This window comes from Puma concolor, chromosome A2 (genome assembly GCF_028749965.1).
Source record: "Puma concolor isolate L17-30 chromosome A2, mPumCon1.1.hap2, whole genome shotgun sequence".
NCBI lineage: Eukaryota > Metazoa > Chordata > Mammalia > Carnivora > Felidae > Puma > Puma concolor.
In genome coordinates this window covers 145069238-145096408 of record NC_141668.1, presented here as the reverse complement: position 1 = coordinate 145096408, position 27171 = coordinate 145069238, and the positions used below count along the sequence as shown (strand labels likewise).

Genomic DNA, 27171 nt, shown 5'->3' with positions numbered 1-27171 from the left:
AAAGTGCCTTACTATCTCTCCAACCTTTCATTATTCCCTGGTATTATCTTAGAGCGCTATTTTTCAGGCAGTGGACTTGGCTGAGTGGCCAGCTACTTAAAGTCCATTTGTGCCTCCAGCTCCCAAGGTGCTTTTTGTGCTCTGGTTTTATTTCCACAGAAAGATGGAAATATAAAAAAATAAACAATCTTTTGGCTATATTACGATGACAGATTTTACCTAGTAGAAGCATGGTGGCAAAAAGATTAGGGGAAAATGGACTGGAAGACTTCTTCAAGACTTGCTTTGGCTCTGGTTTTTGGCAGCCCAGCCAAGTGGAGCACCATTGTAGAATAAATCTGTCAGGTTAGTTTATTAGCTGTATTCCACTTGTTAGCACACCAAAGAAAAAAAAATTACAGTTAGGTAGAACATTTGTTTTGGAACTATTTAAAAAAAAATGAGAAACATGCAAAAATAATCCTGACAACTTTTATCCTAAACCACCATAAAACAAATCCATTTTCATTATGTTAGGTGATTTACTACTTTCTTGTGTGCACGCGTACACACATGCATACAAATGTGGGAAATAAGAGGAATGCACATTCCGGTTTTATCTGGATCTTTCTTGAGGAGTGGCCACCATTTAGAGAAGAGTCAGCATGTATTTATGTGGCCCAGAGTGGTGGACACAGGCAGCATTTCTGGACTCAGCTTCAAGTTCTAACTCCTCAACTAACTAGCTGCTGTCCTTGAACACAGTGCATAACCATTCTGAACTTCGGTTTCTTCATCTGGAAAATGAGGATGAAGGTCTCCACCTCTCTGGTCATTGTGAGGATTAAATACTTCACGAAAAAGGGGCTGGCATGGTCAATGCTAAGAAATATTAGCTTTTTCTATTTTGTTAATGATGATGTACGTGTGTGTTCCTTGTGTGAGCGAATAGTCCACCCTAAATTGCTTAGAACATAATTGAGCCAAAGCTTTACAGTATAACACATACAGAATACTTAGGATATGACAAATAGAGTAAACCTTTAATGTTTAAAAAAATTGAAATACTGGGGTGCTTGGGTGGCTCGGTGGGTTAAGCATCTGGCTCTTGACTTCAGTTCAGGTCATGATCTCACAGTCCAAGGGTTCAAGCCACACACTGGGTTCTGCCTGGCTGTGCAGAGCCTGCTTGGGATTTTCTCTGCCTCTCCCCTGCTCGTGTGCTCTATCTCTCTCAAAATAAAGAAATAACCTTAAAAAGATGGAATATAAGTTCATTTGTTCTGCAGAGCTTCATTTGTTCTCTGGTTTCTAAGTGCAGCTCTGGGGGGGTTGAAGGAAGAAAAGTACTAACATAGGAAGGAAGAAAATCAATCTGATGGACATGAATATAGCCACCAAACTAGCCTAGGGATTTCTTCAATGACACTACTCTATGGTTAACCTTCACTCATGCCATTTATTATTTGGGGGAACTGCTGCAAAGAGACCAGAAAGTGAATAGAATAATGATGTTTTTATGGCTCCTAATGTAGATTGTTATCGAAAATCTGTCAATTTTACTGGCAAGCCTTTGGCTCAAAAAATAAGATCTTCGTTTGTAATTTGCAGGCAGTGATAACTAAAATTATGAGAAGTAACTGGGAAATAAAAAAATAACTATGATGATAATTATCTTTCTCATTAAAAACAAGAGGCATTCTATTATCACTGGGATGTGCAATATACTCTTTTAACAGCTGCTGCTACTGAGCTACAACACATCCCAATATGAAGGCAAATACATTACTGATCACCCAAATGATGAAAAATAGGTACTGCTGAAAATGTGTGCAAAATGGAACAGAACAGAAACACAGCAGGATGTGCTGCCGGCCTCTGCAGACCAGAGCGAAACCACTTACAGCTACTTCAGGAATCGGTCTCAGCTTTTCTCCCGAGATTTCCTTTAGGGACGTTTTGTTTATTGAAGTTGGTACTTGATGGGCTGGTAGGTCCTTTGCTTTGATAACAGCATCTGGAGTTTTCTGAGAGGATTCACTTCTTCTGGGGGGAGAACGGCATGGTGTAGGCACCAAACTCGTTTGAAAGTCTTTTCTATCTATCTGCTTCGCCAAGGAATTCTGGCTTTCTGCTGCTCTTGCTTCTGCGTAGACACTTTTTAGAGGTCCTGTATCTGTCCGCCTTGTAGCCGTCCCCCACGTGCTCTCTACTGTTAACTGAGTTAACCCTGAAGGGCTAGTTGTTGGGCCCAAGGAACCCTGGATACTGTAGTTACCCTATGTAGGGGAACAAAGTGAAACTATTTTGAGCCAAAATTTATGGTGAAGAAGTTAGTGAGAACAGTTTTTAATAAGTTCACTTATTCTCTGAACAAAGGCAAAAGTATAGCTATCCTATTTTATTTTGCATTAAAAATATAAGTAACTAAAAACAGCAATGCAATGCAAATAGGTATAAATCATTTGCTAAGATACTCTGCTAGATGGTATCTGGTCTTGATAAGGCATATAGGAAGTAGTCACCAAAATTAGAGTCATTTCAAGAAAGCATGTGAAAGAAGAGGATCCATAGGAAGTTACTTTAGAATTATATACTTTGACTTCCTAATAAGCTAAGTCCATGGGAAGAGAAAGAGCTAGAACTTAATTTAGCTTATTTAGGCAGGGAAATGTTACTCTAAAAACAAATTGGTCTATCAAAGTACCTTTTTCTCACACTATTGTAGAGAAGTTTTATTCTTCAAGAGCAACAGGTAATAAACATGTTTTGTGAAATATTTTTCTTACATGAAAATTTCAATTATAGTTATTTTTTTCCATAAGACATGAGCATCATTAAATACAATTATTTGGAAAGCTAAAAAGGAAAGCAACATGAAATTTACAAGTATGTAGTTCTGGGGTTATCCCTGGGAAAGCAAAAATTAAAAATTTTAAATCTGAGAAAGGAGGAACTGCAAACATAAAATCAATGGCTGTGAAAATAAATAATGGAAATGAGAAATTCAGGGCTATTTCATTTGGTAGATTTTTCTGCTATAAAATAAGAAATTTAAAAACAAACTAGTGCAGGGGCACCTGGGTGGCTCAGTCGGTTAAGTGTCTGACTTACGCTCAGGTCATGATCTCACTGTTCATGGGTTCGAGCCTCGAGTCAGGCTCTGTGCTGACAGCTCAGAGCCTGGAGCCTGCTTTGTATTCTGTGTCTACTCCCCACCCCCCACCCCCCGTCCCTGTTCACGCTCTGTCTCTCTCTCTCAAAAGTGAATAAACTTAAAATAATTTTTTTAAAAAACAAACTAGTGCAATCATTGCTTATACGTGCCATGGTATTTTTTTTCCAATTTGTCTTATTTATTTAAGTATTTAAATACGTAGGGGCACCTGGGTGTCTCAGTTGGTTAAGCCTCTGAGTCTTGATTTTGGCTCAGGTCATGATCTCATGGTTTGTGGGTTCACCACATCGGGCTCTGAGCTGTGCAGCCTGCTTGGGATTCTGTCTCCCTCTCTCTCTGCCCCTTCCCCACTCACTATCTCTCAAAATAAATAAAAGTAAACTTTAAATATGTGAATATGCAATAAATAGATATTAAACATGTAAATATGTAATAAAAGGATATTAAAATGATAAACTGAGGACAGAAAAAAAATCAATAAAAGCAGAGTACATTTTAAAGACATTATCTGATGTCTTAGAATGTGTATCTTACATTCAGTTTCAGTAAGCTATTCCCTACTCTTCCATTTGTAACCACAAAGAACCAAGCATCTAGTTATTCCCCAAATTTGGTATTTTTTAACCTTTTTTTTTGTTTGTTTTTAATTTTTATATATATAGAGAGAGAGCTTAAGCAGGGGAGGGGCAGAGGGAGAGAGAGAGAGAAGTGTGGATCCCAACCCTGAGATCATGACCTGAGCCGAAATCAAGAGTCTCACACTCAACCATCCGAGCCACCCAGGTGACCCTGGAACAGATTTTAATTCAGTCTCGCTGCTAGATAGTGCTAACTCTTCTCTAACTTAAAAAAAAAAAAAAAACAACAGGAACACCTGAGTGGCTCAGTCGGTTGAGCGTCTGACTTTGGCTCAGGTCATGATCTCACAGTTGGTGGGTTTGAGCCCCTTGTTGGGCTCTGTGCTGATAGCTTAGAGCCTGGAGCCTGCTTTGGATTCTGTGTCTCCCTCTTTCTGCCCCTCCCCCACTCACACTCTGTCTCTTAAAAATGAATAAATGTTAAAAAAAATAAAAAAACAACTCTTGTTTAATTTTCTATAATTGTTATATACAATTGGCAGTGGGATTTCTTTGAACAAAAGACCCTCTACTAATTCATTTCCATCATATATCAATAATAAAAACATGTACCATCTATTTAAAACAGATTGGCCTTAAAAATAGGTTGGTTAAGCACAGAAGGTATAATTATGCATCTTTGGGCCACAATCTTTGGATCACTCTGGGATTCCATTTTGTATATGACATGGGCAGAAGTTAGGAGCTTTTGCAATAAAATATTTATTAAGCTCCTTCTATGAGGGAGGCATTTTCTAGGCACCATATAAGATATACAGGTAAGAACATGGGCACTGACCTCGGGAGGCACAAAGTCTTAAAGGCAAAAAAAGCATAAAGCAGAGAGATAGATACCTACAAAAGTAATAATTTCATAAGGTAGAAGGCAGTAAATATCATTCCAAAAGTTTCAGATGTACTATTATGAGAATTTAGAGGGATGCATCAAAAGTTAGATGTTTGCTACATCATTTTAAAAACACTTTAAAAATAAAATTATTATAAGAAGTCTATTTTTTGCACCTGTGGGTGGGTCAGAGTACAGCCTTTTCTTCCCCCTCAGTAGTTTACTCAGGTGTAAAATTATTTCTTTTTGCTTGGCATGAGCGGTGATTACATACACAGAAATACTGATGAGCTGTGTATGGACATTCATCTCACATTTTTCCTAAGATATGCCCTGGTTGGGAGATGGGCCGAGGAGGACAGATTTAGCCGTGTTCCCTGGTGAGCATTCTCCTGGTTGTACTGTATTTCCACGGTATTGTTTCTATGCTATTTTAAATATATGGAATAGATAAATAACTGGAGAATCTGGGTAGAGTGAAAAAGGCTTGCTTACTTTGGCTGCCCCAGAACCAATTCTGGTTTGCCTCAGATTCTGAAAGGGGAATTAGTATAAACGAGAAAGGGAAGAGATATAGGAGAATAATACTTTGATTTAAATTGGGTCGGCTTCTCTTTTAGGGAGGAAATAAATAGAGAATAAAATGTAGTAATGTATTTTCTAGGAGTGGTACACTGGCAAAACCCTATTCCTTTCTTTAGCAACACTTTGATTTACTAAAATAGATGATATACATATAGATGATATTTATTGATTTCGTAAATGTAATACCTTTGGGCTCGACATGCTGTTTGATTAATTTTTTCTTATATAACATATGCATTTGTTATATGCATTAGAAGTTAGCTTACTACGACCTGATTGAAAAACAACCACTCTTTCCCCTTTGGTTTATCACTCAGCTACTGAAAACCTGTACAGCAATTGAATATAATTTGTCAGAGTGGTAAAGAAATTGCCATGCCATTTTCACATTCCAATCATCTGTTCATCTGTTTCTCAGAAGAACAAATACAAAATGCCTTTGATTTAACTTAATATATTTTTTTTAAAAGTCCCAAATCTCTTGAACCGTTTGTCTTCTGGGCTCAGAGGCATTTGTTTGTTAAATATTCAATCACGCCCCAGTGCTGGGAACATCAATAGAGTTTGCCTGATTAACTGTAGCACAGCATATGTACGCTGAAGATGAGAATGATTTCCCCAAGGACCCAGCACTTCCTCTGCTGAACTATGTTTCTTAAAAGGACATGCAGATGGGCATTTGGACAATAATTTCTGGACGCACAGAATGGATTGTTCTTGCTGAGCTGTAATTTTAAAAAGATAATTTTAATGACTCTTGAGGGCCACCTACTTGGAGCAGATGGGACCCAGGCTCTTTGTATCAAAACTTTAATGTTGAGTGAGTCAGGATGGAACTCTGTTTTAGCCTTTGTGAAAGTGGATGATCATATTTATTTATATTTCAATTGATTTTTTAATTCAGCCCACAGTGAAAAAACGTCTTCTATAACATTTTTAAAAGTTCTATAAAAAAACACGTCTGCAATATTCCAAACACACCTTTGATGGCAGTTCTGAATTTGTAATTGAGGTGGAGTCAGCAGGAGTTTTTACTTTTGTCCAATGTTTTAGTGACTAAATGTATGAACTGACAGCATCTTTTAGTTGGGACATTAGCGCTAGCAGCCAATAGAGATGATATAGGTATATATTTCCATTGTCACCTAAAGAGCACAATTATTTACATAGATACAGTTAAAGACATGAGTCATAACAGAGTGAGGAAAATAACTTCTTCTTGGGGCACCTGGCTGGCTGAGTGGGAGGAGCATGTGACTCTTGGTCTCAGGGTCATGAGTTCGAGCCACACGTTTACTTAAAACTAAAATCTTGGGGCACCTGGATGGCTCAGTCAGTTAAATGTCCAACTCTTGATTTCTGTGCAGGTCAAGTTCCCACAGTTCGTGGGATGGAGCCCCATGTCAGGCTTTGCTCTGACAGCATGGAGCCTCCTTGGGATTCTCTCTCTCCTCTATCTCTGCTGCTACCTCTCTCTCTCTCTCTCTCTCTCTCTCAAAATAAATAAATAAATAAAGATTTTAAAAAATCTTAAGGGGCACCTGGGTGGCTCAATTGGTTGAGTGTCCCACTCTTGGGTTTCGGCTTAGGTTGTGATCCCAAGGCTGTGGAATTGAGACCCTCATTAGGCTCCATGCTGAGTGTGGAGCCTGCCTGCGATCCTCTCTCTCTCTATCTCTGTCCCCTCCCCCTCGCTCTTTCTCTCCTCTGCCCCTCATCCCCACTCGTGCTCTCTCTCTCTCAAATAAAAATAAATAAAATCTTAGAAAAAGATTATTATCTTCTTTGATGATAATAAGATTGACCACTCAAATGTATCTTAAAGGTCTTCACTAACAACCATCCCCAAGAAGTATTTTTACTTCCACCTCTTGAATTTTACAGGAAACTATTAAAGTAATACGGTTCTCTTTGGGTGGCAAAGATAACTGATAGTGGTAACTTATAATGCATTTTACTAACTAGTTTATAAGGAAGTAAAACGAAAAGAAGATGTAAGTGTTTCTAACAGGTAATTAATCTGCAACATGCTTGATATTAAAAGGGGTTGGGCAAATTATTTTTGTAAATATGTTTACCTATAGCCAATGATGCTTCACAGACAAATCATAGCAGAAGTTAGAAGGACTCTACGGGATGGGCAAACACCATCATGTGAATATTTGGGGAAAATGATGAGACTCCTTAATTGTTTAAGACAGAAACATATTTTTCTATAAGTTAAGACTTCATGCTCTTTTAGCTGATAACAATTTAAAGATTTCTTGTGGAAACTCTATCCACAATCAAATATTTACCTACAAGATGTTTATCTTTTAGCAAAAGTGGCATAATGATATTCTAAGCAGACAAGAGTTTTATAATGTTTTTACTTGCCTACAAAAATGAAGAACCAAGTCACAAGAACCAAGGGGCCTGTGACTTCTGCAGAGAAGAAGAGAGCTTCAAAAGATAATAATAAAGACATATAGGGGCTCCTGGGTGGCTCAGTCAGGTAAGCGTCTGACTTCAGCTCAGGTCACGATTTCTCCGTTCATGAGTTTGAACCCTGCATCGGGCTCTGTGCTGACAGCTCAGAGCTTGGAACCTGCTTTGGATTCTGTGTCTCCCTCTCTCTCTCTGGCCCCCACCACCCCCTGCTTGTGCTCTGTCTCTCTGTCTCTCAGTCTCTCAAAGGTGAATAAATGTTAAAAAAAAATTCTAAAGATAATAGTAAAGACATATAGATGTGAACAGCCTTAAAAAGTTTCTCATGAAAATTAACTATTAAATTTGCCTGGTAGGTTTACAGAATATGTTATGTTGTAATTCATAATATACAGGAATAAAAATGCAAGGCCATATATTCAAAATAGAAGCCTTCCATTTTTTCCCAACACATACATTGACATTTAAAAGTTTTTAAAGGCTACACAGAAATATAAGCAGCCTCAAATGGAGTAAATATTCTTTCTATTTTGTGTATGTACGTGTGTGTGAGAAAGTAATTCAAATTCATTAGTTAAGTGCACAGGGGTGAATGTTTTGTAGACGAACTCAGAAATCTAAACTATCAGGAAAAAAATACAACGAAACAGCTTAACTGCTGAGTGTTAACAAAAAAGTACCTTGAAAGCAAAAATAATGGGAAAGCTGAGAGGGAGGACTAAAAGGGTCCTTTTATGCCGTTGTTGGTGAATTTGTCCTCTGCAGCCCTCTACGGAGTTAGATGGGGAGAAGATCTGGAAGCTTCCGCTAATTTGAATTCTCTAAGTAGTCAGTCTACATAATTCATGTCCAACTATGGATAATTTTTTGGCTTAATGTTCCAATTTGGATTGTGATACAGGACAAATTACCTGGCCTTGCAAGTATCTACTTTAGTGTGTGATACACAGCCAGAGTTTTGGGGAAAAAAATGATGGTATTTCCAAATGAAAAATTAAGTTAGGGTTGTAATAAAATATTAATATAAAGCTAACTATCTCAAGTTGTAAACCAGGCGTATACTCAAAGCCACGTTGGGAATAATGGCATAAAATACAATGTAGAGATGATAACAGTAACAGGCTTTTTTTCCTTTCATATGCTGCAATAGTGTGAAAGGAGCTTTCAAGGATAATTCACTTTACACAGTAGTCTTGATTTTATAGCTATATATTTCCATAGTGTGCTTTTCAAATAAGAAGTACAAACTCAAAATTAATTGAGTATCAGGAATATTAGTATACATGGCTGCCTAGGGAATAAAATATATAGTACAGCAAAGACAAGAGCATATGCAAAAAAAGAAAACTTATAATTTTGAGGATCTCACACTAATGAAGATCTCAGATGTGAATTAATGAATAGGCACTTAAATTACAAAATCAATATATCACTGAAAGCTTATTTTAATTAGCCTTTACTATTGTATGTGTACTTTCCCTCTAGCTATCATAATAACACGATTTGATTTTGCTTAGTTTACATACTACTGAATATACCTAATTTCCCTTTAAAAATACTCAATGGTCTACCATCAAATAAAGTCTTTTAACTACAAGTTACAAACCTAAAGCATAGTAAGTAATGTAATTATACTCATTTTTCCCCCGTTATTTATAACATAACATTGTTTTCCTTAAGTATAATTATGTTACTCTAAGGATATAACGTTCTCAAATAATGCAACTAATATAGTAAGGATGCCTAAATTAACCGAACTGATTTTTCTTCAAAGACTATATGTAAATAAACATTTGAAATATGTAATCCAATTTCCCATTGACTTACACAATTAATAAATGGGAGAAGTAATCCTACAGAAAAAGAAATGACCAAAAAAGCCCCAAACAATTTGATAAAGAAGGGATCATCACAAATTCTAGAACTCATTTAAATACAACCCGACATTTTTGTTGGTCATGTTTTCTATTTTAGTTTGTGTCTTGTTCTTGCCTCTAACAACAAACCCTAAAGCCTGTATAATATGACAAGGCTTCTGCCCTTCTCTCTGGCTGCCACTGTTAGCAGGCTCCCACTAAAGGTGGGCCAGGACCAGTGTTAGCAATGAGATGGTCTGAGTATAGGCTCTAGCCGTATGCTACTGGTCATTTTGATGGTCATGGCACAGGGGTGACCAGATAGCTATGCCTCTCAGAGCTTGGGTAATGCATGATACATTTATTTTCGATTTTGTATAGTTGGTAATTAGCATATGTCTGCATAATAAACAATGAAAAATGTAAGGAGTAGCTAATAGCAAAAGAAAGCACATAAAGTGATAACAAGTTAAAATATTCAGAACTAGTATTCATTTTCCCATGAAGCTCTATTGCTTCTTGTCAAGACTTTTCCTTCATACAGACAGAAGAGGTAAGTTCCTCATGTCGTGATATTTAAAGGGCAGTTTCCCATAAAACTTCTCTCAAAGTTTTCCAGGGAAGGAACTAATAATTCCCACCTGCCATGAAATTTCCACCATTACAGGAATTCTTTTGGTTTAGGTAAGAAAGATGGTGCTGTGCACATGGGAAAAGGATGGGCTATCGTGTTAATGAAATGATATTAATTAACTTATCAGACTAGCCAATTAAGACCGCAGAAGAATTGACAGCTGGGATGGAGGAGATACTAGATGCTGAAGGCAAATCTCTATTTTATAATTTTTATACCTTAACATTATTCAGGGTGAAAGGGACAAAGACGTCCTGAGCACAATTTGATACGCTGGCATCAAATATACTATTTATGCAAAAAGGGATTTATAGTAGGTTTGTTTGGTAGGACTAATAGTTTCACCACACTCAGAAGCACATATTATAGAAAAAGGATTCCCCCATGCACTTTGCTATGGAAACTCATTAAAAGTTGCAAAACACCATAATTACTGCCTGAATACTCTCATCACATTCTCAACTGGCTCTGAAGGTAGGAGCTCTGTACCTAACCTGCATGCTACTGTCCGAATGGGGATCCTTGAGTTATAACTTGAAAAAAAAATTTTTTTGTAAGCATACACAAAAATTTTTTCTAATTATAATTATATAAGCATTATATTACATATAATCTAATATATTTATATTTATAAATATATTTATTATATAATTTATTAGATATAATAATTATATAACTTTAATATAGAAATGATTTGTATAATTTCTCTAAACCATAACTTGACTGTAATCTGCTTTTAAGATAATTATTTTTCACAGAAAATATGAAGGCCTATCATTAGAGCACAAAACTAAAGGAACTTCACAAATAAATTCATTTTATATGGGGAAAAAGAGTTACTGGATTAAGTTTTAAGCAAATGTTTCAGAACTACTTTCCATTTGGTTTATAACGAGTTTTTTTTTTTTAACTTTATGTGAATTTACCAATTTGTAAGATATGTTTGTATTCTAAATAACCGCAAACAGAAAACCCTGGGTAAGGCAAGTCCCAGCACTAATCCATGATTCATTATCTAGACTTTAATTGGCACAACTCTTGAAATTCTGGGACCATATGGAAAATAATGAGTCCTAATAGGTCTAAGGTGGAGAGATGGCAGGGGAGTAAGGAAGCCAGAAAACTGTCAATTCGGAATGCTTGGCCACTGCAGCACGATTCCCCCAGAGAGCCAGAACAACGTGTTCTCAATGTCTTACTGGTCTCGCCATCATACAACTAAACTGCGTGTTACTTCTCATTCTGTGAGGCAAAAATTAAAGCGAAAAAACAAAAACAACCCCAAAACTGGTTTCCATAATTAAAATTGAAATTGGCTGACTGCTAATAAAAAAGGCAGCAATTTAGAGTTACCATAACAACCTGAGGCAACTGTTGACTGACACTGCAATCTGCTGCATTTTTATAAATAGCAGTTGATTTCTCCTCTTTCATTTCAACTGGTTTTAGCGCTCACTGGAGATAATGCAACAACTGCGTTTTAAAACGACTGCACTTATCAAGCAGTGTTACCTCTTCGCTGCTGTCACCGCCATAAAAATCATCCTCCGATTCAGTGTCTCTCCTTGTCACACTGGTATCCTCTTTTAGATCCAAAATAAATGGGCACCCCTCTGGGGACAGAGTTTGAGTTTTTCCGTGAGGTGCTGATCGCGGTCTTGATGAAAAAGTGAAAATGTCCTTTGGAACAGCCTGGGTTTCCTCTGCCAGTTGGTCACGTTCACTTTCCTTGCTGGCTTCTAGCCACAGGTGTGAAGCGTGGCGGGAGTCATCATCTAGAAGGAGAGACTGTCTGCTGGATGCCAAATGGGAAATGTGATCATTTTCAGGAAATATCCACTCATCTGACATTTGAAAAAGATGAGAAAAATTAGAGGAGTGTTCCAGAAGTGTTATATTAGGCAGGTGGTTAGTTCAAAATTTCTTGTGTTGAAACAGAGATTTATTAAATAATGCAGAAGTCAAGGAATGCAATCTATCCACATCCTGTAACCTGCTAAACATTTAACCCCATAGATCAGAGCCTACAGCTATGGGCAACTCATTTGCACTTTCTCTCCATCTGAGTTGAAGTACTGGCCGGGAAATTTATAAGTCTGAAATAATTATCACCTGTCTTGCAGCAAGCTCTTTATAGCACAGCCTCATCAATTTGATATTCCAGGGGGGAGGAAATCTTCCAAATTTAAAAGCGTCTGAGTAACTAATATCTTCTTTTACCTGTAGGAGGGCAGGGCATTTAACAAGTTTCTTTAAATAAAATATCTGGGCATTGTTCAGATTACAAATCATGGAGGAGAGGAAACCATGAAGACGTTAACAGGCTTTTCTTTTCCCTTTCACTGACTGAAGTGGGGGCAATTCATAGACTAAACTGAGTAGACTTTTCAAGTAATAGTAAATCCACAGAAATACTTGTTAATGTGACTGGTGATTTCTGCTGGTGAAAATGTTCTTTATGTTTAACTATAGGAGGGAATGTTTTCATACAAAAATCTTTTTGCACAACATTGTTTTTGTTAAAAATACTGAATACTACACCACTGAGATACATTTATATCAAAACTTTAAAAAATCTTTTAAAAAGTAGAGTTGATGTACAACGTCACATTAATTTCAGGTGTATAACATAGTTTAATCTTTTATGTAACACTGAGGTAGATTTTTATAGCTATGATCCAGGCAAATTGGAACAAATATTTACAATGAGTATCATTAAAAGCATGCTTATTCTCTTTAGAATGATGACAGGAAAAAGTCACATTTTCTCAACTTAGTCTATTTTCCTTAAAATTTACTTTTTTCCCTCCTACATTATGTCAGTGGTGAAAATCTTACAAAAATCTGGGTTCAGCAGAACCAAAATGTGGACATGGTCATTTTATCCTGACTCTGGAATCTGGCTACATTTATCTTCACAAGGAAAGTAACCAAGAGTTGCTGACTTGAAACTCTAAAGCCTACATCAGGAAACCAACAAAGAAAAGACCTTTAATAAAAGTAACATTAATGGCACAAATGAAATTGTATTCAGCATAATGTATTCGCTGGTTGCGTAACTTAGCACTATCATTATATAACATAACTTGCCTATAGAAAGAGTAACAAACACTTAGGGAACACCTACAAGGGACAAGGCTTTCACATTTTCTGTAGGTAAATGGCCAACAGCAGGCTGAATCTATGTCATCAGACCACATTCACAGGGGATGTGGAGACTCCTGGGTCAGTGTGCCGTGAGCAGGTGAAATAAACAGATTCACTGGGCTGTCCTCTTTGGGACAGCAAAGTCTTTCACGTGGTGCTAAGAACATAGCACATGCTTTGTAAACTCTGTAGATGCTTTATTAATAAGTAAATGTTGAAAAAGATTAAAAAAAAACCCAATGTGTTGCATTACATACATGGATCCGTAAAGAAAATTGGAGGAAAAGATACTGGGAATCTTCATTATGCAATTAAACAACGTGCATGACCTATTGCCAAACATATTATTAACTGTCAAAAAGTCAAAGTCAAAGGAGTGTTTTTACACCAAACGGACTCTAATTATCTCACCGCCACATGCTTTTTTGGAATTTGTAGTTTTACCTCAAAGTATTTCCATATCAATTGTAATGAATAATTTGGTGTGTTTTCTTAGGAAAATATGTAAATTACTGTGTAATCACAATATTGCAGCAAACAAGATAAATGCAAGAATGATCACCTAAACATCTAATTAGTTTTTCTACACAGTCAGATTTATGCTAGAGACACTAATTGCGCCTAACATTTTAATGAAGGTTTCAACATTGCATAAATAAGACTGACAAACTACAAACAATTTTCATTTATTTTCCCTTTTCCCTCGCTCAGAACAATTCGCCTTTGTAAAAGTACCACACACCTGCTAGGCAAGATATGTTGATGGGCTCAATGTGCTAGACTCCAACTATCTCCATTATAAAGAGGATGGGGGACTTGTAACAATAGGTAATCTTTGGGGATGGTGATGATGTCAGGTGAAAACTTTGGAGTTTCAAACTTTCCTTCTGATGCATTGAAACTTGAACATAAAAATACCCTTTCATCCCTCAAAGTCTGACATGCAAGTGGGGTTAAAAGGAGATTTATGAAAAATGATAGATTTTTAGCAAGCGACTGAATCACAACTTTTCAAAATGACTGGGTTTGAAATGTTCGACATACTTAGATTTTATTCATTATTAACGATTCTGGGGTGCCATAAAGATGCCAACCTGCTTGATCAGGAGACTGTGGTGCTGGAGAGCTTGGGTTCATCTCTGCTTTCTGTTGGGACACACTGTTGAGGGGGGTTGTCGCTTTATCTTCATTCCTGTTATTTCCTGAAGAACAGCCTTTATTGGAATAAATATTTTCCACTATGTTATTTTTGATTTTTTAAAAAAGTTATTTTCAAAGAACACTATTAACATGGGGTACTTTTCTACATGACTATTGAAAAGCACATCAGAGGTGACAATACAGATTATATGCAGTTTTTTTTTCTTTTCCACTAGAATGTTTTAAAGATGAACTCAGCTGCATTTTTGTAGCGGTTCATCTTTAAACTCCTTGATATTTGCATGGGGGACATTTTAGATTTAAGTTTTACAATATGCAATAAAAGGAATTCCAAAACCCATATCATTTTTAAAGGGTCCTATATTTTCCCCTTTGGTTCCACATAAAATGGAGTGTGTTTACTTTAAATTACAACTCTTGCTGAAACAGACTCTTTTAAACCAAGCTCTTTCCTTCAGCATCTTAAGAAAATGGACACAATTAATTTTTCTATCATTTTATAAAAATAACACAAATCCTAACAAGTTGAATTTCAGCATACCCAAGAACCCTACATTTTTGAGAAATTATGGTAGCAGATGAGTACAAGACATACTCTGGGCTTGACTCAGGGTAACTACTGCATGTGCAGACAAATTGCATTACCTCAAATCCAGTATTCAAAGGGATAACTATAATAGCCACCTAAATTTATCTAATGCTTTACTGGTTGCAAACAGTTGAAATTTTAACCTACATTATATCAGATGGCATAGAGTCAAAAGGGAGAGACAGTAAATGTAAAAAAAGATGAATATGCATATCTGAAAAGGGCTCAATTTAAAAAGAAGAGATATAAATGAAACATGAAAAATTACGAGTTAAGTTCAATTTTAGGAAAGTCTGCAGGAAGAAACCTCCCCTATCAAATTTGGGCCGTTTCTAAAAAACAGTAATTTAAGCTTATTCAGCCTTTGAGAGTAGAAAGTAGGAAGTCCTTTATTTCTGTGGTACTGTCTATTTAATCCAGCAAATCTCCGTTAGGGCTCTAGAGCAATTCTTTTGCAGAAAATTTGATTTCCATAATCCCTGTAGAAAAGATATTTATATTTTAAATGAATTGGTTCATAATCCTTTGAAATTTACAACCTGCAGAGAGAGATTCCATTGTTCTGAATAATATACAGATATAAGATAGTATTGAATTAGGGTCGTACCTCGGTGTGCCTCTGTCCTTTCTCTGTTGGTACTTTTTAATCGTAATCTTCTCCTGTTATTATTCTTATCTGCTGATGGTTCTTGAGGGGGATGTGGGTGCATAACATGCAGATCAGCTGGTATGTTTTCATATCAAAGAACAAAAAGCCAGAACAGAAAGTAGTATATGGTTTGAAATAACTCAGTAAATATAATTAGAGCCATAATGAGAATGTTCCCGTATCATTTTGACATCATGCAAAGCTATATCAAAAGCATAACTTATTCCTTCATGGAAAATAGGTATTTATTCCTACTCCAATATTAGGATCATATGAGACTTTCAAAATTACTAACACATTTTATTCTTGTAACATAACCTTACAGAGAGCTACAGGTAATTTGGTTAATGTTAATCACACAACACGCTATATTAAAAAACATAAAAAATGGAACTGATAGCTAATACAGAAGAATAATTTCTTCCTTTAAAAGAAGAGGTAGATAAATTTCTAAAGAACCATAGAGAACTGAGATTAAACCTGAAAAAGAATTCTTAAGTGTAATTTAATTATGTAATAGTAATAATAATAATATTCATAGTAGCACTTAATAATAACTGAATGTTTAATTTCTTGGCACAATATGGTATATTTGACTGATTTTTCTTCTTGAATCCTCACAAAGACCATGTGAGGCAGTCATTACTACTATAGTGCCAGCAGTAATTTTATCCCCATTTTATAGATGAGGAAACTGAGGCCCACAAGGTTTGGGAAATTTGATTAAGGTCTCACAAATGGTGGTAGAGTTGGGACTAAATATCTGTGTTATTCATTTCTTTATCTCAGTTTTGTATTGCATGGGAAATATAGTCTGTAATAATGATCATTAATCTCTAAAGCAAATAAAATGAACACAAGTGCCCCCCTTTTCAACTCTCACAAAAGTCAGACATGCAAGAATGGAAAAACTGACAGTGAGTGGTAAGCCTTTGGTGCTGGTCTCAATCCTTTCCAATGATTACAAATTTCAAATCACTTTGCCTCTCTGTTAGCCATGAACCTTCAATCTATAAAATGGGACAAAAATCTCCTCTTCACCAACAGGGTTCTTTTTATAGCAACAAGAGAAAATAAAAAGCACTTTATAAATGGAAGAGATTAGTTAAAAGATATAATTAAGAAAACTTAAAATGCAGGTGGAGTTCTCAAAATATAGTGACAGTAGAATGCTATATTATTTCCTTGCCAATCATCATAAAATAAAAACACAGGGTACTGTGGCAATTTGAAATAGTGGAATAAAGAGAATAATAGGTTCTAGATGATAATATATGTATAAATTTGAACATACTTCAATATCCGCCATCTTTTTCATTTTTATTTATTTAATTACTTTTTTTTCATATTTTTCATTTTTAAATGATAATTCTCTGGATGTAAGATCTAGTCAAGAATATAACTTCGAATTTATCTTCACAAGAACATTTCTAACTGTTTTCCCCTAGCTATCAAAACTTATGCATGGTGGCTCAGTAAGTTAAGCGTCTGACTTCAGCTCAGGTCATGATCTCATGGCTTGTGAGTTCAAGCCTCGCATTGGGCTCTGTGCTGACAGCTCAGAGCCTGGAGCCTGCTTTGGATTCTGTGTCTCCCTTTCTCTCTGCTCCTCCCCAGCCTGCACTCTCTCTCTCTCTCTCTCAGAAATAAATACACATAAAAAAAATTAAAAACAAACTTATGCACGATTCTTACCATGAATAGGTACGGTCTGCTTTATTTGGCAAATATTTTCTTTATGTCTTTGCTCCTCCGACGCAGGTATCAGTGAGGCTGACATTTCTGCACTGCTAACACAGTTCTCTGCCATAGACTGTTGGCATGATCGGTTATTTCTGGACCCAATGGATCTTATTGTCTATAAGGAAAAGGAATTATCTGCACATTTTTAAATATGGGAATTGCATTTATTTCCTGTAGAATATACACAGATTAATAATATTTGGGCAACTAAAATGTGAGGAAAAAAAAACTAGAGGAAATGAATAGATTAGAAAGTTGGTGGAGAGGAAAATTATAGTAGAAAATTGGAAAGGAATGGAAGGAGAAATATAACATGAGATAAAACAGAAGTCAAGCGAGTCTTCTAGACACAAGTTAAAATGTGCTTATTTGATACATTCCATCTTTAGTAGGTAGGCGGTGAGTTGAAAATTTCTGTGTATGTCTGAAATTCGGAGGAAATTAAAAATAAAAATACAACATTTGAGAATCTGGTTGTTGTAAGGTGTCTGGTGATGATCCAATTCCTTTTTGAAGGAGAGACCATAAAATGTGCTCACATATATTTGTCTTTAAGTTTTGTGAACACAGTTAATGAAAAGAATACTCAGAAATGTTAATTGTGTTGATATGGCAAAAATAAAACAGTTTTGAGGTTTTTTTAAAAATCCAGAATTTGTTCCAAATTTATTCAAGCCTTCTGCTTTTGGCATGTAGTCTCTCTCCTTCTTCCCCAACCCCCAATCCCTGCACTGGGGAAAAAACCTTTCCCTTCCCATGCCTCTCACGCTTAGATGAGCTCTTCAAATCTTGCTCCTACCTCACTGTATATCCTCATGTTATTTCTTCTGCCAGAGAGTGGAGGTGGTCCAAGTACTCTGGATCCAAAGGCGATATGACAAACATCGTGATTTTTACTGGTACGCACACTGCCTGCTCCCTTGTTAATGAACTGATCTGTTTTGTTTAAGGAAGGCAATAATAGTCCATTAATGGATATAATGACTAGTACCATGTTGCAATGTTTCTGAAAATACAATCCAGGTGTCACATGATCCAATTCCACTACAGGGCACTTATAAAAAATGCAGATGCTGAAGCCTAACATCAGATCTACCAGATCTGTAGAATTAGCATCTTAGGGAGGGGAGGCAGAAATCTATAATTTTAACAAGCTCTCCCAAATAGTTCTTATGTTCACAGTCATTTGAGAACCACTGCCACAAATATTTTGCCTCAAAAAAAGAGAGGAGGAGGGAGAGAAAAGAAAGAACAGTTACTAAAATATACATCCTAGTAAGGAAGTAGTTTAAATAAAACTAAGTCAAGTGAACAGATATTTGATTGAGCACTCTCTTGAGCACATACTAGAGGTTATCAGGGACACAAAATAGATAAGATATACTGCTTGCCCTCGAGGAGTCTGGAGGGAGGTGATAGTACAACAGGTAACCGTAACACAAAGCAGACCAGTGGGAATGAAGAATAAGTGACCTCTTATACCTCAAATAATTAAAATCAGAATTACCCTACAATCCAGTAATCACACTACTGGGTATTTACCCCCCCAAATACCAATACATTAATTCAAGGGATACCTGCACCCCTATGTTTATTGCAGCATTATTTACAATAGCCAAACTATGGAACTATGGAAGAAGCCCAAGTGTCCACTGATAGATGAATGGATAAAGAAGATGTGAATTATATATATATATATATATATATATATATACACACACACACACACACACACACACACACACACACACATATACACTAAGTTACTAAATATTATTTAGTGTTAAAAAAGAATGAAATCTTGCCCTTTGCAACGACATAGATGGAGCTACAGAGTATTATACTAAACAAAATAAGCCAATTAGAGAAAGACGCATACCATATGATTGCACTCATATGTGGAATTTAAGAAACAAAACAAATAAGAAAAGGGGTCAGTAAAAAAGAGAGGGACAACCAAGAAACAGATTATTAACGACAGAGAACTGATGATTACCAGAGGGGAGGTGGGTGGGGGAAGGGTGAAATAGGGGATGGGGATTAAGGAGTGCACTTCTCACGATTAAAAAAAAAGAAAAAGAGTAAGTGACTTCTTGAGTGGACTTTGAATGACATAAGATTTCAAGAATGAAAGATGTGGGGTGCCCTAGACAGAAAAAAGTGTCTGAATAAAGACGAGGAAGAGTGAACTGGTAGGGTATCCTTGGGGAATGAAATTACCAGTTCAGCTGGAAGGATGAGTTTGGGTCACAATGAACAGAGCCTTAAAATGCTAAGAGCCAATTTTAAATTTGGTTAGGCAACAGGGTATCATTGAAAGTTTTGTGGGAGAAAGAGAACAAATTGGTTTCACCTCCAGGATAGGGCAGATGTGATTACCAAACCTTGCTGTCTTTCCCTTCTTCTGGGCATACAGCTACATTACATTTTGAGTCTTTTCTGCAGTTATATGGGTCATGTGACTGAGTTCTGGTTAATGAGACCGTAAGAAGTGAAATGTGAGAAATGTAAACTAATTCCTGGCCTCTAAAACCCCCTGCATAATCCCCAGTAATCTCTCTGCCCTCATCTCTTGACAAGATGAAGAAGATCCAAGGGAGGACTTTAAGGCTCCGAGAAGAATCATTGCATAAAAGGAGCCTTGGTCTCTGAATGACCACATGGAAGGCTGCTGGAGGAACTCCTGACTAGATGAGGCTGTGGGGCTCTTTGTGACTGTAGTAGGTAGGCTTCCCGGACTAAAAGAGCAGGTGAGGGTGATGGTCCTTAAATCAAAAAACTGCCTGCAAGCTAGAAAGTCTTCTGCTCTGCTCACTTGCAAGACAGAACCAACTTGAATGTGATGATGTCGGCTCCAAGTAAGTCCACGTTTGTCCCACAGTCCTGGATATACATTAGCTATTGGCCACTTCCTGTCTGATCTATTCCTTGAAAAAATTCCTTTAGTTAGCTGGGTGGTCTCTTTAGCCTCTGCTGTAGAGCTATGATTTTACATGTGCTAGAGTTAAAAACCACTCCCCTGAGAAGGCATGAAAAAAGGCACAAAAATTAGTGAAAGCATGCCATGCTTGGGAAGCTCCAAGTGTTTATTTAGATCTGAGTGGAAGCAACATGTGTGGAAAGATGGGTGTTCTGGGTCTGGTTTTGTATCTGCAACAGATGAAGCTGAAGGGTTGGGCAAGGGTCAGATTGCTGACATGATATGAGAGAATGTTTGCTGGACAGAATAAAATGGCTGGCAAAGTGGTGAGCAGCTGTACTGTTTCAGTTTTCTTCAGATTCTTGAAGCCCTGTTTGGTAGAAGAGAAATTCCATTTGTCCAAAGGGCAAGAACATAACTAATGAGAAGAATTTACTTCAAGGTTTTACTCCAACATAAGGAGCATCTTTCTTTAATTAAGCATGTCTGGTCATGGTGGTGGAGAATTTTCTGTCATTTTGAAGGTGTCCAAGCAGAAGTGTGGGAAGATATTCTGGCTGTTCTGAGGCAGATTCAGATACCAGATGACTTCCTACTTTCCATTTCTACTTTCCATTTCTAGCCTAGTCCTCTCTTCAGAGCTCTACTCCTTGTCTCCAGTGGCCTTCTTGCTCAATTCCTTTTCCACGTCTCCAAGATGCTTCCAACAGAAAACTTGGTCTAGAGTATGGCACTACAATCCGTTGAGTTTGAACAGTTAGGATCTGGGTATCATTCTTGACTCCTCCCTCCACCTTCTCCACAGCCAATCCATGTCCACTTCTCTGTAGTGCCTCTGCCAGCATTGCAATCCAGGCGATCATCATCCCTCTCCTGGATGATTGCAAAGCCTCTAAGTGACCTACCATGTCTGTTCTGGCTCCCTGTCCCATTCCCTCTCCAAAATGCGGCCAGAGTGGTCTTATGATGGAGGCACTCCTTTCCCTCAAAACTTTTCAATGGCTTCCCCGCTGCTCTTAGGATTAAGAAGAAAGCCCTTAACAGTAGCTGCAAAAACCTACATGTTCTTGCTTCACTTCATACCTTTCACTCTCATTTTCTGCTCTCTCAAAAGCCTGGCCTCCTCAGCTCTTCCTGCCTACCAGACCATTTGTGCATGCTGTTCCCCATGGCTAGAAGGCTCTTCCAGTACAGGTATTGCCATAACCTTTCCCTCACATAAATTTCCATCAAAATTGCCCTTTTACACGTGTTTGTGGGATTCTCTGATAACATATGCTTCAGTAGATATAAACTCAGTAGCCTACTTCTTCACCCCTGAATTGCTAGTCTGGTGCCTGACATGGAGTTATAGATACTTGTTGAGTAAAATGAATAAATCATTAAATGTAATGAATCAAAGGGATGTTGGATTAAATGACTAAATATTTCTTTTTTTTTAAATTTATTTTTGAGAGAGAGAGAGAGAGAGAGAGAGAGAGAGAGAGAGCACAGACAGAGAGAGAGGGACAGAAGATCCAAAGTGGGCTCTGCACTGACAGCAGCAAGCCTGATGCAGGGCTTGAACCCACGAACCATGAGATGATGACTTGAGCTGAAGTCAGATGCTCAACCACCCAGGTGCTCCAGTGACTAAATATTTTTAACTTTGGCTAGAATTTCAGTTTTCATTTTAAGAAAAATCTGTCTGTGAACTGAGGACGAAGACTGGATAGGACTGGACAACTGCCAGGATATGGGGGATGAGAAGGATCAACAATGACCAACACACATTGATAATTAAATGAGTGGTATGGCTTTCAACAGTAGTAATGCTATGGCACTACAATCAGATGCCTACTCAGATTACATGTGAAATTTTCTAGTGTTAGCAAATAGATTATTGGTTGTATGTACATCTGTGTTTTAAAAGTCATTATAAATATCCATTTGGAGTTAACAAAACCCTGTTAGCCTCTCAGGACCAATAACAGAAAGAAATGACACTCAAATCCCAGGCCAATTGGAAAAATTTGTTATAGAATCTATCATCGTTTGTACCTTTTGTGACCAAGTAGAACAAATCCTGGACTATTGATTTTGTTCTCAAATGTGGATTTTCCCCAGAAAGAGCCACTAAGGGTCCTGAATGTCATGGGAGTTGGCTTGGGCCTACATGGAAATTTTCAGTAATCAGAATAGGAGAATTTTTTTTTTTTTTTTTGGAACTTCCAGTCATGGGAACCATTAGGAATGGGCATATTTTTTGCATATCTTTCTGTTCAAACATCTTATGGGGCAATTTCCTTAATGTTTTTTCTTACTCTCTCTCTCTCTCTCTCTCTCTCTGCATATATATATATATATATATATATATATATATATATGTATATATATATATGTTCCCCCCAATTAATTTAAGCTCCTTTGAATAGAAAGGCCATTTATTTGGTACTGTATGTATCCCCACCTGTGGAGCCCAGTACAGTACATGGTAGACAACGGATAAATCTCACCACAATTATAAATAGCATTCAAGATTAAAAGGAAGATTTTTTTAGGGGAGGGCATATTTAAAAGGTCATACTGATACAGTTCCAGCTTTAATTCAACAAAATGTACATATTAACTAGTTTGTAGGTATTTAAAAAAAATTCCTAAATACCTTGAATTTTTTAGAGGATTATCTTGCTTAGCAGTAGATATCCAGTGACCATTAAAGGTATACCTAAACCTCATATAATACAATCTTCTAAATCACAGAAAGTTAGATATGATCCTCATCTATACAGTTTCTTTAAAGAGTAATCTATCACTACGCATTTAAATTTAAGTCTATTTTCTAAAATTTACAAATGCTAGTGCATGTTTTCACAAACCAATACTCTATATATCAATACTCTCCCATTAGGTTATCTCCTTAGTTAATAGACTCAACTTTTTGGTACAATTAACATATATACATTCTTAAAGCCTGTTTCATTTTAGTAATTCTATTTATAATCATTGTCATGATTCTCTCTGTAAATATGTATCATGCTATTTATCTACTGTAAGAGAATCCTAATTAAAACCTACAAGGGAAAGTAACTTAGACTTTGGTTTCTAAAATAAAAAGTAAAAGGGACAAAGTTTCTATCTATAATGAGAAAAATCTTAATAAAAGAGCACTACAAGCAGAAACCCATGCCTTTTGAATTCTAAAGGGAGCTCTTTTAAGAATGATATCAATATGCACAATATAAGGTTAAAAATCACGATTAAAGTCATGCTCTAGGCGTTTCATTTTCTTGAGTTTGTGGAAAATGAACTTGGTGTAGGTCAGAGATGTTACCATTAATTATTTTGCTATTTTATGAGGGGTACATGCCTTTGTAGTTAGAATATAAAACCTGAGGGTCTACTCTCTAATTGTCTCTTAGAAAAATAAACATTCATTTTTGTCTCAAGATACAATGTTCTAATTATAATAGTCATTTAAGTTTGCAGGGTTTTCAAAGCTTAACCAGAAAAACCTGCTGAATTTTCAACTCTAATCATTGAAGGGTCATGCTCAAGACTTACATCTATTATCTAGCAATCAAATCAGAATTAAACTTGCTACCAGAATCCAGACCTTGAATTGGCTTAATTTTTATTTTATTATATGTGCACTGTTATAAAGAATGTCAAAAATACAAAAAGGGCTGTTCTGTGGAGCAATATTATTTTAGACAAGGTGCTTAACCTTTCTAAGCCTCACTTTCTTTCATTAAGATTGAGATAATGACAGTGCTTAAGTTATGGTGCTTTTCTTAGATTGTATGAAACAATGCATGTAACATGCCAAATACTGTGCTTAGTAGGGACTAAATGGTTAGTAAATATGCTATTAATATATTACATCTTGAATAGCATTTATCACTTTACAAAGTCCGTTCATAATCATTTATTTATTCCTTCATTCACCTATCCTTTCAGTAATGATTAGGCAACTGCCCTGGCCAGCCGCTCTAGGTACAGAGTAAGACAGGGAATAAGATGAACACATACCTCCTTCAAGGAGCCCACAGTCTCATGGGGGAGACAGATATTACAGCAAGTCATTCATAAATAACTACATGATTACCAGTGTGATAAGAGGTGTGCAGGAAAAGTTCGGAAGGTAATTAAGTGTATTTAACAGAGGGCTGGTATCTAGTATTGGGGTTAGCGGGGGAGAGACATTCAACTTGGAATCTAAAAGATGACGGATATGATACGTACATAGCCTCTGTGCAATTTCCAATCACTTGTGATATTATCCTACGTCCTCCATAGATGAAGAAATGGAGGCTCATGATGTTCAGAGATCTGTCCACACAGAGCAGGGGCTCAGAACTCCAGTGTCCCAAGGCTTACCACATACGATGCTGCCCTCAGTGGGCCACGAGGGCATTGCAGGGGATTCTTCCCATGTCCGCTATTTATTTTCTGTGCAGTTTTGTGAAGACATCTGATGAAACACTTATTTTGCTATCTGAAAAGTGGGTCTGTTAATGCCTGTATAGGTAAGTACCAGAACTTTAAGGATATGATAGTTAATGTATGTGGTGAAGACAAATGGGGTTTATGAGGTATCAAATATAGAATATAATACTGTAATATCCTTTTTCAGAGGAAAGAAAGTGGGGTGTGGGGAGAAGGACAAATGGAAACGGAAGTGGGTTCAATGCCAGGCAGGTAACACATATGTGAAAGGCAGGCACTTACAGAATGTGAGGTGGGGGAAGTGTGGCTAATTTGAGAGTGCACATCCTATGCAGAAAATTTTATTTCAAAACTCTTTTAGACCAGTTGGGAGGACTGGCAGTCTGTAAACTCTGGAAGCATGATGAAAAGACAGGTAGGTACGTGAGTGACTAAAGCAGGGAAGGCCTTAGGTGATGAAAATCACTCTTCAATTTTTTTTTAAAAAATTTTTTTTTTTTCAACGTTTATTTATTTTTGGGACAGAGAGAGACAGAGCATGAACGGGGGAGGGGCAGAGAGAGAGGGAGACATAGAATCGGAAACAGGCTCCAGGCTCTGAGCCATCAGCCCAGAGCCCGACGCGGGGCTCGAACTCACTGACCGCGAGATCGTGACCTGGCTGAAGTCGGACGCTTAACCGACTGCGCCACCCAGGCGCCCCCACTCTTCAATTTTTGCAAATAATTAATACCAGTATTTAGCCATATCTCATTAATAAAAAAATTAAGACATTTTTGAAAGGCAATAAAACACATTAAAAACTAAAATTAGAATAGCTCTTTCTCCACTAAACTTGTGTACGACCTTAGACAATGTCATCTGTGTGTAAAGTTAGGCTATGGCAACAAGATAAAAAGCAATAAAGCACAAGATATTACTTTTCTTCACAAACTCTTAATTTATTAAAAAGCTATCAATGGCCTAGTTTTGGTCTTTACTATTAATGAGTAAAGGAACATTTTCAGGGAAACAGTTTTATCATCTCAGGAAAACTTTCCATTTTTAATAAAGAATGGAGCTTATACATAACATAGGCCTTAGTATATAATTTCCATCATTTGGTTTTGGAACTAGGACAGTTTCCTATAATATGAGAGAAGGCTCCCCCGAAATTGCTTAATGGGAGTGAGTAATTAAGAATGCATCTCTAAAACAGACTGCCTGGTCAATCCTAGGTCTACCACTCACTAATTACTTTGTGAGCCTCAGTTTCCTTATCTTCAAAATATTGATTCTGATGGTTTCTACACAAAAAGGTGTATCAGAGGATTAAATGGGATAAATGATGTGTGATGGCTAATTTTATGTATCTATCACCTTGACTGGGCCACAGGGTGCCCAGATTAACTATGACTCTGAGAGTGACTGTGAGGGCAAGTCTGGATGAAATTAACATTTGAATTGGTAAATTCCACCCCAAGCCCCATGGTAGGTGGGCATCATCACCCAATCCATGGAGGGGCTGAATAAAACAAAAAAGTGGAGGAAGGGAGAATTTGATCTCTCTGCCTGACTCCTTAAGAAGTCTGCAGCTGCCCTCCGACTGGCACTTTCACTATCAGGTCTCCTGGTTCTCAGGCATTTGGGTTTGGACAGGAACTACATCATCGGCTCTTCTGGGTCTCCAGCTTGATGACTGCAGATCCTGAGACTTCTCAGTCTCCAAAATTGCGTGACCCAATTCCTTATGATAGGTCTCTCTCTCTTTATTCTAAAACCTAATGGTGGAAGTTATCTATCAAGGCCTGTATTATATGTAAGTTGTATATATGTGTGTGTTCTGTTTCTCTGGAGAAACCTGACTAATACACTATGTAAAAGATATAGCAAAAACTTACTAAACATTAGTGGTGATGATGATGATGACTTGCTGCTTAATATACTCACCTGCTCAAATTATGTGGCTAGCATCACTCATCGATTACTTAATTCACAAATATCTATTCAGTTCTTGTAAGTGTTAAAGACTGAGCTAAGTGCTAGGGATACTAGGACCCCTGCAGTTTTGAAGCTCACATTCCAGTTGGGGACACAACAATAAGCAAACAATTAAGTAAACAAGAAGATACCAGGTAAGGATAAGTGCTGTGATGGAAACGAAAGCAGAGTGATGTTACAGAGAGGATGAGGACCTTGATGATTACAGTCCCAGGTTCACCACTATGTGAACTATGTGTAAAAACGTATGTGAGCATAATTCATACTAATACAGTATAGGTTAAAATACATATTTCCCTATTATATCATAAATAAAGAAATTTAATATTTAACTATATACTTAAAAGATTTTATTTTGTCACTACTTTTGGATTTACTTCCCACTATATATCTTAAATGAAAATACTGACATTAAATAAAGAAATATATTT

At 36.9% G+C, this 27171-nt stretch overlaps 1 protein-coding gene across 10 annotated transcripts in view; it reads right to left on the bottom strand.

The window, feature by feature from the left end:
* Window positions 1–27171, bottom strand: part of CFAP20DC (CFAP20 domain containing) — a 239747-nt gene that overhangs the window by 75553 nt on the left and 137023 nt on the right. For 6 of the 10 annotated variants that reach the window (XM_086697758.1, XM_086697754.1, XM_086697759.1 and 3 more), the window contains 6 exons: window positions 18212–18348; window positions 17365–17527; window positions 15628–15744; window positions 14365–14484; window positions 11636–11967; window positions 1884–2258 (listed from right to left, as the gene is read on the bottom strand). In XM_086697758.1, the coding sequence (XP_086553884.1) occupies window positions 1884–2258; window positions 11636–11967; window positions 14365–14484; window positions 15628–15744; window positions 17365–17527; window positions 18212–18348 (1244 nt within the window). The remainder of the gene's footprint in view (window positions 1–1883; window positions 2259–11635; window positions 11968–14364; window positions 14485–15627; window positions 15745–17364; window positions 17528–18211; window positions 18349–27171) is intronic. The other 4 variants (XM_086697760.1, XM_025916478.2, XM_086697763.1 and 1 more) reach the window with 2 other exon arrangements.